At 47.6% G+C, this 13251-nt stretch overlaps 1 protein-coding gene across 3 annotated transcripts in view; it reads left to right on the forward strand.

Moving 5' to 3' along the window:
- JARID2 (jumonji and AT-rich interaction domain containing 2) overlaps positions 1 to 13251 on the forward strand; it is a 666167-nt gene that overhangs the window by 504224 nt on the left and 148692 nt on the right. For all 3 annotated transcript variants that reach the window (XM_078687918.1, XM_078687917.1, XM_078687919.1), the window contains exons 8-9: positions 3349 to 3845; positions 12748 to 12840. In XM_078687918.1, the coding sequence (XP_078544044.1) occupies positions 3349 to 3845; positions 12748 to 12840 (590 nt within the window). The remainder of the gene's footprint in view (positions 1 to 3348; positions 3846 to 12747; positions 12841 to 13251) is intronic.

Below are 13251 nucleotides of genomic sequence, written 5' to 3' on the forward strand. Positions count from 1 at the left end.
GGTTATGTTACTAGATGCCGAGAAGGCCTTTGATCGGGTCTCCTGGGACTATCTGTGGCAGGTTTTAATCCGAGCAGGATTTAGAGTAGGATTCATAAAAGCAATTCAATCACTGTATACTGCCCCAGCGGCTTCTATACGGGTTAATTCAGGATCCACGCGCGCATTTCGGGTAAGGTGAGGAACGAGGCAGGGATGCCCGTGTTCCCCGGTCTTATTTGCAATGTATATGGATCCTTTGATACGCAAAATGGAGAGGAGAGATAGAATTATCCCACTGGACACACGCATGGGTCAATGCAAGATACTTGCATACGCCGATGATGTGGCAGTGATTACACCGAACCCCACGGAGGCGATAAGGGAGGTAGAGATAGAGGCCGATAGATTTGGTAAAATCTCAGGATATGCGTTAAATAACACCAAGACACAGATAATTAAAAATCAGCAGACAGACTGTTCTGATCGGGTGGCTCAGTCAGGAGTATACTTGGGAGTGACAATCACTGCTGACCTGAATATACTAGTGGAAAAAAATATCACACCCATAATAGCTAATGTAAGGAAGGAGTTGGATAGGCTCGATCACCTACACTTAACAATTGTTGGACGTACCAATATTGTAAAAATGATGATATTGCCCAAATTTTTATATATGTTTAGAGCCATTCCACTCCTGTTTGAAACTAAGTGGTTTAAAAGCTGCGAGCACATAATTAATAGGTTTCTATGGGCGAAGGGGAAAACTAGGAGAGCCCTCCGTTCTATGTCACTCCCTCGTGAAAGGGGAGGGTGGTCACTTCCAGATCTTAAACTATATTATTGGGCAGCGGCCTTTCAGTACATGGCGGGCCTTTTAGAGGGGCGGAGGTAGAAGGGCAGGATAAATTAGGTACATTAGCTATATATGGCCTGGTTATCGGGGCAGAAGCAGAAAATCTCCTATTGAAGTTCACTGATGCGAGCTATTTTAAAAGAACCAGATTTAAGACACTCCAGGCTGCATACACGGTATTCGAAGCGTTTGCAAAAAAGTATGGTCTGGGGATTCATTCTTGTATAATGCTTATACAAGAATGAATAATAATCCTACCTCTCTGTATGAGGTATTCTGCGTTCCAGGTTTTGATGAATGGGGGAGAAAGGGAATAATTATGATTGGCAATGTGGTTGGTCCACAAGGACTACTGCAATTCTCAGAACTGCAGGCTTTATATGATTTAGATATGAGACACTTATTTGCAAGTCAGAAGTTTTCTTATTGCAAAAAGGGGGGGGGGGCGGCTGGATTTGGCAAAAATTCAATAATGGAAATTATTCAAAGGGGTGTTGACTGTACGATTAAAAGATTGTATTCTGAACTGACAAAATCAAAACAAGATGATATGGGAAAATGGGCAGAGAAGTGGGCAAATAGCCTGGATATTGGGGCGGAATTTTTTTATCAGTCATTGGAGCTGGGATAGCAAACTCTCTGCTCAGCTTCACTCCTGGCACAACATTATAAAACCCTGTACCATCTATATTACACACCTGCAAAAATAGCCCAATGGGGAGGGGTATCGGGCACTAAATGTTTTAGATGCAGGAGTTCAGAGGCAGATCTAGTGCATATATTTGCTCTATGTCCCCACCTGCAAATAACAAAAAAATATATTGAAACTTTTCTAAGTATACTACTAGGAAAGGAGGTAGTTTTAACCCCAACAATAATACTTCTAGGAGTTAATAACGAAGACACGCAATTGTATGGTAATAGATTTATCTTCTTGGCCATGGTAGTCCTGAGATTATGTATAGCCACGGCATGGTTGGACCCTTTGCCACCAACATACTCCCAGTGGCTAGGTCAACTGCTCTCAATATACAATTTAGAAACTACAATATATGCAAGAAAGGGGAAAAAGCTGGGAATACAAATTTGGGAACCTATCGCATTATGGAAGGGGGAAATTCTTAGTTAAACTAGACGCCATTAACTAGCTGACCGATATCGCTTTCTTCGGCTTTTTCTTTTTGAATGTTATGTACATAAAAAATGATTAAGTAAGAATGTAATGAAGGTAATTGCATTGTATCAGCCTGTACAAACTGAGATTATATATGTCTTTCCTGTTTATAAATTAAGTGCTCTGTACATGTATATACGGGGGGAAAATGTTTAATAAAAATATTTTTTTAAAAAAAAGAAACTAACCCTGGTTAGTTAGACATGGGAAGGTTCTGCATGTCCTTCCCCTAGCCCCTCAACCGCAGTTAATTCTGTTAAGGGAGTACAAAGGGTATGGGGCAACCCTGTGTTGTCATCTGCGGTCAGAGGTGAACTGACCTCATGATGGACTTTTGAGCCCAGTAAGTATAATGTCTCAAAAATGCCTCAAATACATGCACTACAGATTGTCTGCCTACCTCCAAACTAGCTTTTTGTATTGTTATGCATTCTGTATTTTCACAGTTTGATATTTACAAGCAATCAGCTTTCCCTTGTTTCTTTGAAAAGTTGGTCCTTGGGGTTAAATGTTACATGGGCATTCCAATTATGATTGCCTAAACCACAAGAGTAATGGGCCTGTTTACTGCAGTTGTGATAAGAGCCATAATTGTTCACTTGCAAGCATAATATTTCAGCAATATAGTCTACATCCACTGCTTGCCATTAACTGCAGTGGTGTTGTAAGAAACACCCTTAACACAATAGAATAAAGAAAATAAGCTTATGTTTTTTGATGCAACTCTTAAGATCCGGTTACGGCTTGAAGATATTCGTGATTAGGCATGAAGCCACATTTTAGGTGCAGGAGGTGCGTGTTTTGGCAGTGAAGCAACACCACTAAAGCTTTCATCCACGTCACACTTTTCACATTGTCATTCTTCCCTAACATGCCACAAACTGACCACCACAATGTCAACCTCACAAGCCTTTCTGAGTCCACTTGATCCACTGTGTAACAATCTGGACTCTCAGTGGCCACACCTCCACACCCGATAGAGAATGTGATACTTTAAACCTAAACATACACTATCTCATCTGCACCCACATCCAGCTTGCCAACCTGTCTACACACAGTTTTTCACACCTCTAAATCCCTTGTAGCTGTTACTCTTTGATTTCACTGGAAGAATACATTTCTCAAAATATCTGCAATAATAATTACTATTTTAGGCTTACAGAAGTTCTATTAGAGTTTGCCAGGATTTTTTCTGTCTTACAATCCTACATTCCATTTCTTTCACTGTTATTTCATATTAGTTACTTTAAAACTACCTGTACAGACCCCGCGTAAAATGCTTGATTCTCTATTCTAACTATTCTCTTGTTTCCATCCTCCCCTCACACCCCTACTGCAGGAGGCTGTGAGTTAGATCTGGCCTGCTTTTTTCGACTAATCAATGAAATGGGTGGGATGCAGCAAGTAACGGACCTCAAGAAATGGAACAAGCTAGCAGACTTGCTTCGCATTCCCAAGACTGCCCAGGACAGGCTAGCAAAGCTGCAGGAGGCCTACTGCCAGTACTTGTTGTCCTATGACTCCCTTTCTCCCGAGGAGCACAAGAAAGTGGAGAAGGAGGTCCTGCTGGAGAAGGAGATACTAGAGAAGAGGAAAGGATCTTTGGAAGGCCACTCTGAGAATGGTTACAAGTTTCATTCACTTCCCAGGTTTGAACCCAAAAATGGGCTCATTAATGGAATAGTCCACAAAAATGGCTTTCACAGCAAACTGAAAGAAATGGAAAACCAGTTGAAAAATGGCAGGCGGCGACTTTTCACTCAGGAAAAAGAAATTATTGATGAGGAGCCCATGGTAAACGGTGTCTTGAGTGATCTCCATAAGTGTGTATATAAAGTAAGTGGTGTGATTTCTGATGACTCATGTAGGCGTGATGCATTGTATACTAATTTCCAACCCAACCCCCCTCGTTTCACTGCATGTTAAACCAGCCCAGTTATACTTGTGTGCAATGTTAGACTGGCCTTTAAGGTGCAGTTCTTGGGTGTTGTTATTAAGCAGGGAATCTTCTGCAGACTATATTCAAATTTCAAATGGTATTTCCACTATAGTTTATAAGCTGTTGCAGTGGCTGCATAATAGGTTCATTTTCGACCAGATTGTTTAATTCTTTTATCAGTTTTATATTAATATCGGTCTGTAAGCCTTTTCCCCCAGTACCTTTGGCTATTATCATTGATCTTTGTTGGGCAGTACCAGTCCTTGCATATTTTTAAACCAAAAAGCAGAGCTGGTAATTTCAACTATTCACATTAAGTAACTTAATCTAAACTTGATAAACTTGAACCTCAGTTCTCTATTTTACATTTGTATTTCAGGTCTTTCATGTTTTTATGTCTGCCTGCACTTTTGGGAAGTTGGAATTATTGTTTTTTTTTGGTGAAAATGTCTTTATTAGTAAGTAGGTAAGAACAGTCACAGCAGTTTTAATAGCAATAGAGGGCACGTGGTGCATGGTTCTTACATGGTAGCGATGATAGTCAGTTGTCAAACATTTTCAATTTTTGCACATCTATTTGATTTCCCCTAAACTCCCCCCTCCCAGTCCCCCCCTACCCCGGTACTTACATGGATACAATGATTGACAACATTACTTGTCGTGGTCGGATATTTCTAGTACGCAGTGTCCATTTTACAGAAGCCTACGAAGAACTATACACATTGCAATATATACAATTTCTCCACTTGGTGCACCCAGAGCTTAGTATCTAACTTTAGTACTTCACTAAAAACAGTGGTGACGGGGGGGGTCAATGAGTGTCTACCGTGTTGCTTTTGTGACTAATCATCTGTATTCGATGGGGTGGACGGAGTGTCATTGCCCGCAGTGAAGGCCTCCACCATAGTGTTCCAATCCAGTGATATTAGGGTCTTCCTAAGCCCTCTACGCTCCTAGCGCTGCAGTGTCACACCCTCAGCTTTCCCCCAGCGTGTCACCTCTGACTGCCACATTTCTGGGTCAGGTGGCCTAGTCGATTTCCACCGCATGGTGATGGCGCGCTTGGCAAGCAACAGGGCGAAGTCTATAAATCGCGCAGTTACGCTCCTCTTCCGCTCTGCAGGTCCCAGCCCTAACAAGGTATATTCTAAGGAGGTGTAGGGTCTGGAAGGGGCCAGTTTATATAGTGCGTCCCGAACCGTCTCTAGTACCCCAATTTTGGGCAGCTCCATAGCATGTGTACGAGGCGCGCATTATCCACGCCACAGCGGGGGCATGTATCGGGGGTGTTGGGGAACATCACATGTAAACGGGAAGGTGTTAGGTACGCCCTATGTACTATCATTAGTTGAATAAACTTACATTTCGGGTTCCTGGACACTTTCTTGGGAAATTTGAGCACGTGTTCCCATTCCTTGTCTCTAAGTGTTCTGCCCAGATCCCCCTCCCACCTGTCGCGCAGTGATTGCAGTGATGTCGCTCTCCCCATTCTTATGCTACTTGTTATCCATTTCGTCAGGTGGCTACCCGACCCCATGAGGTATTGCATTGTGAGCAGGGGGTTCGTGGGGGGTTCCATTCCGCGTGGGGCCCAGGTTTTGGCTACATAGCGTCGCAGCCCTGCGTGTAGGAGGAACAGTCCCCCCGGGGTGCGGTGTGTAGTGCGGAAGTCCTCAAAGGACATAAGTCTGCCATCTGTGAAGAGGTCCCCCACTTGCGATACCCCTGCATCGTGCCATATCTTCAGTGTATGGGCTGATAGTGGGCCCGTTCCCGTGGGAATCCCCAGCAGTGGTATCGTGGGGGCGTAAGAGGAATCAGGGGCTGTGTACTTCACCGCCCTCCGCCAGTAGCCAATTGCAATCCGGAGCAGGTGCGGCGCCCAATCGGGGATCTCCGCCCTTGGTAGTAACAATGTGTGGACAACCCCTTTCACCCACTCCGTCTCTGTTATACCAATTGCGTCCCGCTAGCCAATAGGCCAACCATTGCAGTTGGCAGGCGTCGCTGTACGCCTGGAAGTCCAGGACCCCCATGCCACCTGCCGCTGTAGGGAGTTGCAGCTTAGCCAGTCCAATGCGTCTCCTACCCGGCCCCCATATGAGTTCCGTAAGTAGGGTGTTCAGCAGCTTAAACAAGGACATAGGGATCGCGAAAGGTAAGCCCGTGAAATAATAGATAAGGCGGGGGCGCACCACCATTTTAGAGATGGTTACCCTGCCCGCCACTGACAGTGGCAAAGCGGTCCAGAACTGTATCTGTGACTTCAGTTTTGCGATCGCCCTCCCCAGGTTACCGTCAATCATATCCTTCGCTTCTCTATATGCTTGGATCCCCAGGTATTTGAAGGTAGTGCCCGCTATTTGAAAGGCGTGAGGTGGGAAGGGCAATCGGGCAGTGCCGCCCGTGTCTCTGAAGTAGTATCCATAGGACTTGGGCTCACTGATGGTTAAGCCTGATATTGCCCGGAAGTCCTCAAAGATCTTGGGTAAGGGGTCAAGTCCGCCCCCCAGGTCTCCCAGGTATATGATATTGTCTGCATAAGCCGAGACCACGTGCACCGTCCCGGCCCTCTGGATGCCCAGGTGTCGTGCCGATTCGCGAAGCCTACATAGCAGTGGCTCTAACGCCAGTATGAACAGGAGCGGGGATAGTGGGCACCCCTGTCTAGTGCCCCTAGCTACATCTAACTGTGGCGAGATACATCTGTTCGTGCGGACCCGGGCTGTTGGGCAAGTGTACAGTAGTCGTACCCAAGCAATGTATTCTGGCGGTATTCCAAATCGCGCAAGTGCTGCAAACATAAAATCTCATCTCAGGGAGTCAAATGCTTGCTTAAGGTCTAGAGAGATGCAGCCCTCCGTCCCGAGCAGCACCCTGTCGTGTAGCATGAGTTGGCTGAGCCTTCACAGGTTCATAGCCGTGCTTCTGCCAGGGACGAAGCCGCAGTGTATCAGGTGTGGGACATACTGGGCCAGTCTCACCGCAAGAACCTTGCTCAGAATTTTATAATCTGTGTTCAGTAGAGATAGGGGCCTGTAATTAGCCAGTTGTGTGACGTCCCTACCTGGCTTCGGAAGTGAAACTATCAATGCCTGCAGGGAGGAGCACGGTAAGCCTTGAGATTTCAACGCTTCTAGGTATATTGCGTGGAGGCGCGGGGCGAGCAGGTCAGCGTAGGTGCCATAGAACTCTGCTGGGAGACCGTCAGTCCCGGGGGTTTTATTTCGAGGAAGTGCACGTATGGCCTGGCGTATTTCCGCGATCGTGATGGGTCGCGCCATGTCTGTCTTCTGACAGGCCGTGAGTTGTGGGAATGTCAGTCCCGACATGAATGCCTCATAAGCCTCTTCTGATAGCCGCTGGTGTGGGCCATAAAGTGTCTCATAATAGTCCCTAAAAGCGGTGTTGATGCCTGTTTGCGTCGTGACTTGTGCCCCTCCTTGATCAGTAATCTCTAGTATGGGCAAGTGTATCGGGTCATCCCGCACTATTCGGGCTAGTAGGGGACCTGGTCTTTCAGCCTGCGCGTGTTGCTTGCATGTATATGTCCTGTAGTCAAGGACCCATAGCTCTTCCAATAATTCGGCATGTTGTATGTGCGCCTCCTGTAGTGGCGTGAAGGGCAGATTTGTGCCGGCAGCTTCACTTTCAAGCATTGCCAGTCGCCCCTCCACATCACAGAATCTCTCCATCACAGTGTGTCGCATTCCCACCCGTGTGCCCATCGCCTCGCCCTGTATGTACACCTTGAAGGTGTCCCATTCCATCTGTCGGGAGCTGGCAGTGTCAGTGTTCACGGCGAAGTAATTTGTTATGGCATCCGTAAGTGCTGCTTTAAAAACTGTGTCCTCTAGTAGTTCTGTGTTGAGGCGCCAGGTCGGTATAGGTGTTGGGATCCTACCCCACTGTATTGTGACCTCAACCGGGTTGTGGTAAGAGAGGGTCTTACCCATGTGCTCCGCTAGTGTCATCGCCCCTAATAGAGAGTTAGTGCTGAACACTCTGTCTATCCTGGTGTGAAGGCCATGTGGTTGGGAGTAAAATGTGTATTCTTTATTAAGTGGGTGCTTACATCTCCATGTGTCAGCCAAATCCCAGCCCACCGCCCAGTGCGCGAGCGCGTCCGCCTGCCTCTTGCTCTCGGTGGTGTGTAATGGAGGGTGGGACCTATCTAGCGACACATCTAACACTGCATTAAAATCCCCACCAATAATCCACTGGTAGTCAGACCAGTCCGCTAGTATTCTGTTAATGGCGGTTAAGAAATTCGATTGGCCGGAGTTCGGCGCGTAGACACAGCCAATCACCACAGGGAAGCCATCCAATAGTCCACGGAGGAAAACGTATCTGCCCTCCATGTCCACCCTCTTTTCCACTAGACTGAAGGGAACAGAGTTCCTTAACCATATGGCCGCCCCCCTTGAGAACACTGAATAAGTAGTCGCAAATAGCTGATCCTTCCACTTTTTGTGTAGTTTCATGCTCGCCGCATTGTTCAGATGAGTTTCTTGAAGGCACGCCACCATGACCTTCCTCCGGTTTAGCTGTGCCAAAATCCTATGCGTTTGTGTACTGATCCCATGCCCCGTACGTTCCAGGTGCATATTTTGTAGGTATCAAGAGTCCCCATTGTGGCGTGTACCCGGTGTCGTCCGTAAGCCACGTACTAGAAACAGTGTGCATAGTGTAGAAAGTGTCCCAAGTGCAAACAATACACGTAACCCTACAACTTCAAGGTCCCCAAGTAAAAAGCCCTGAGGTCCAAACTGTAGCGCCCAACGTGGGCGACAGTAAAACCTGAACATGTCTAAGCGGTGGGGGGGTGGATCCCACCGCCGCCCGCTATGGGTTCGTTTTGCCACCACAGCGTGCCCTGCGCTAGTGTACCCCCTCCCCTATCTGCCCGCCCTTGCTCCCGTGCAAGTCTCATACATTACCAACCAGGAGGCTGCTGCTGGTGCAATCAAAGGTCATGCACCACCTGCGCAGTAATTTTGGGAAAGAGTTGTATGCTGGTGGCAGAGCCTGACACTTCCGTGTGTGTGTCCGAGTCGCCGCTTATGGCCAATACATCGTCCGCATCGTGAGCGGCCAGTGCAGCCTCCGTCAGTCGGGCAATTTCCGGTGTCTCCTCAGCTCGGGCCGATGGTGATCTACCGCTGGCCGTCGATCTCTCTGCGCGTTTCTCACTCATGTCGTCTCGCTGCTTCCTGTGGCGGGAAGGTCTTCCACTCTGGTTATCTGCAAACGGGTCCCGCGTGTTCCGTGGTGTCAAGGACACTTCCATCCACTCCGCTGCCTCCTCAGGTGTGTCAAAGAAAAATGATTTGTTGTCGTGCATTATTTTGAGACGGGCCGGAAACAGTAGCGCATGTTTCAGGCTCCTATCCCGTAGTTTCCGTTTCACCCCTAGAAATGAAGATCTGGCCCTCTGCACCGCCGGGGTAAAGTCAGGGTAGATGGAGACAGTTTTATCTTCGTACCTCAGCGGTGCCTTTTCACGTGCTGCTCTCAGTACCGCGTCTCTGTCCTTATAGTGCAGAAGGCGTGCTATTAACGGCCGTGGTGGCGCCCCTGGTTTCGGCGGTTTTGCTGGCATTCTGTGCGCCCTCTCCACGCTATATAATGGGGTGAGATCCTGAGGCCCTGCAACCTTCTTTAGCCAGTCTTCTACAAATTGCGTGGGGTTCCTCCCCTCACTGCGCTCCGGAATTCCCAGGATTCGCACACTATTGCGGCGGCCCCCCCTTCCGCATCATCCATCTTGTCCCAAAGCAGTTTAACCTGTTTCTCCACCTGCTCGAGCTTCGTAGAGTGTTCCGTCTGCTGCGGGATCAGATCGTCTAGGGCAATCTTGTGCTCCGACACCTTTTCAGCCAGTTTGTTGTGGTCCGCCCGCAGGAGCGACAAGCCGGTTGCCATGCTGTCCATGCGCGACTCAAGCGCCTCCCGAGACGCCTTGATTTCAGCCAGGATAAGGTCTAGTTTGGCATCTTGCGTGCACTTGCCTGTCGGTGGTACAAACTCCATGTTGGAGGAGGCCAACGGGTCATCTGAGCCAGTGGAGTGGGTGTCTGCATGAGCGCCCTGTTCCTGCATTTTCGCCCTGTTCCTTCCCATGGCTCTCGTCTTCAGATTGGCGGCGTTCAGGCTCTCTCGGCACTTCCAAGAACAGGACTTGCAGCGCTTGTCTGCTGTTTCGGTACGGCCAGTAAGTATAGTCCCAGGACACAGGCGGCACGGTATTTACAGTTGCCAGCCCCCCACAGCAACACTGAGCAGTGCCCGCCAGGGGTCCGTGTTTAGCCTGTGGTTGTGACATATACCCCCCTGTGCTCTGGATCACGTCACAATATTTACTTGCCAGGGTGTCCGGTATGCCCATCAGTGCTCCGCCTCGGCGCATCCGCCGCCTGGTGGTCCGTCGTGCTCCGTTTTGTTGCGGCCGTGAAGCGGGTGTTCCTCGCGGCGGGGGTCGCCGCCGCTCTTGGAGCGAGATGGCTGGCGTCACAAACTGGTCAAGATGGCGTCCCTCTCAAAGCGCCGTTCTCGGCAGCGCACTCCCGCAGACGCGCGTCGAAGGAGGGCTTTCTCCTGGGGGGGGGGGGGGTCAGTGCAGGCCTTGGTGTTGCCTATGGTGTTGGGGGCCAGCCGCCTGTGCCACCGTAGCTCTCCCGCAGGGCCGCAGAGTCACGCTCCCCGCAGGCGCCGGCGCTACAGATATCGCGGGTACCTGCCTCCGCAGTGCGCACAGCGCCAGCCCGATAATCAGTGTCCTCTCCGCCTCGCTCCCGTGCTGGCCGTGATGTTTTTGGGGCTGCAGCGGGTACTTCCTCGGCCGTCCCTCCGCCGAGGCAGGGCTCCGCTTGGGGTTGGTGGTTTCCGTCCGTCTCCGGGGAGCCGATGCCTTCGCGTCCGGCCTGATTAATCACGACAGGCTGTGGCTTACTCTCTGGGTGCAGGCCCCGTCGGCGCCGGTCTTCGCGCTCCCGTCTGGGGGCGTCTCGGGCGTCTCAGTCCGCACCGCTGCGTGCGCCCCGCACTCGGTGGTTGTGGAGCCTGGGCAGGCGTCCCGTAGGGCTCGGGGAACAGGATAATCCGCTAGTTTTAAAGGGCATGCGACGGAGCTAGCCTAAAACTCAACTGCCATGCTTTGCTCGTGGCCACGCCCCCAAGTTGGAATTATTGGTTTACCTTGATCTTATGTCCGTATCGTATTGTTTGTATTGGAAAACAATTGCTGCAAAGGAGTCTCCTTGTAGGTCCCCAATATTTGTTTGGAAGGTTTTTAGGAAAATGATTAATTGGTTTATTAGTGTTTTGTATAGGAGCTCCTCCTGCCGATGACACTGATAATATTGCAACCATTTTATTACACCGAAACTGTAATTTTGATATATGTGTTAATCCACATCCTGTGATAAATTCAAGTTCTCTTGGTTCACTTTAATATTCTTATTTTGAAGATGTACATTTTATTTGTGTTGAAAAGTGTATAGATAGCAGTTTGTGATAGAGGAATGCATGGTTTAAATGTTCCTCACTGTGCAAAGATCCAATAGATTGTGTACATTATTGCTTGTTCGTTACAGTCGTACCCCCCCTCCCATCTCTCCTGACCACAGTAATCCTAGTATTTGTACTTCCATTTACTGCTTATGCAAACAAAGAAGAAACGCATTTGCAACTGTGCTACCATGAGACTATAATGGCAAAAACATACCTAGATCCAGGAAATTCATGCCTTTTGGAATTTAATCCAGCACATTTAGGGACCTGGATCAATTTGGCGTCCAACTAGAACTGTGTGCTCAATTTTCGTCTCATTGATTTTAATTTAGCGAGAGTTGATCTGTGTTTTGAACTTGGTGAGAATCCATAGGCTTGTTTCATTGGGTAGTTTTGTGGGGATTGAGTGTGAACAGGGAGGTCAGTCTGCCAGGTAAGTATCCATTTGCTTTGGTACAGAGTTTCTGTCTAAGTGCTGAACATTGGAACAGGTTCGGATTGGGAAGCGATTGTTGGTGTGGACTGGGTTTGGTACCCAACTTAGACTGAGGTCATCTTTAGTGTAGCAGGTGGTTGGAGCCTAGGTTGAGAGGTTAGTAAGGGTCTGCTTCTTGCACCTTTTTTGCAAATATCCTAATTCCTCCAGCCATCTAAATTCCTCATCTCTTGAAAATGTCCATACAACACCTTTCAATAGAGAATGCCATATCATGAGAGGACTATCTCTGCAAAAGATTCAAGCCTCTTACATCTAGGATATTTGTAATTTTAATGTGTGGATAATTCCCTTAAATTATGCATCATTTCCTTGGATTACAATCCCAAGTACATGATCCCCTAAGGAATATTACTTAATTCCTTTAGCAGTCCCCTAAGGAATAGGACTTAATTTCTTTACCAGTACTCATGAATGACTCACTTTTGCTCTCTTGGACATGACTTTCCACTGCTCTTAGTGGTCAAAAGAATGAAACTGAAAGAGGGTAAGAAAACCTGTTGCAGATGGCCCAGTAGAGCATATTTAGTTTTCATCTCTAAGTTTATTTGGCACTTTTGTGGTAGTTCTTGGGTTGTAAATACCTAAGCCCCTTCCTCAGTGTACTGATGACTTAATTTTCTTTCTGTATACCTTGTGTTCAAATTGCCTACTACGGTCATAGACTTTTAGAGGAACAGTGCTCTTCTGTATTCTCTTAAATGGGCATGTGGGACATTTGCTTAGTTTCATCTAACGACTGTGTTAATTCCAGATAATGACTTGCACTGTATGCCTACATTTATCAACAGGGAAAGTCTGTGTCTTTGACGACCTTTTATCGGACAGCGAGAAACATCATGAACATGTGCTTTAACAAGGAGCCTTCAGTATCTGAAATAGAGGTGAGAAAATCAGAGACCCATCTTTGTGTGTTTTATGTTGTACAGGATCTTGTCTTCGCTTTAAACCTCAGGGGTAAGGAAAAAATACCTTCCTCGGTTTTAACATCCATCAACTTGCTTTCAAAATAGTGGTAAAGTAGCATTGTCATACCTCTTTAATAAACATGGTTTCTGATCGACAACATTACGTGTGGACCTAACTTAGGATACTTCCGGTCTCTAATAGTAGTTAGAAGTCTCTGCTGTTGTATTCGGACTGTTGTAATCCTCAGGGTGTTCATTGATGCATTATTTATTTAAAACATTCAGCCTCAAACTTTGTGGAACGTATTTTAGAACTGAAACCCGAAACAACAAACTCAATGTAATAACATTTACTATAACATAATCATGCAAGATCTGGCCATCCAC

This window comes from Lissotriton helveticus, chromosome 4_1, assembly GCF_964261635.1.
Source record: "Lissotriton helveticus chromosome 4_1, aLisHel1.1, whole genome shotgun sequence".
Lineage (NCBI taxonomy): Eukaryota > Metazoa > Chordata > Amphibia > Caudata > Salamandridae > Lissotriton > Lissotriton helveticus.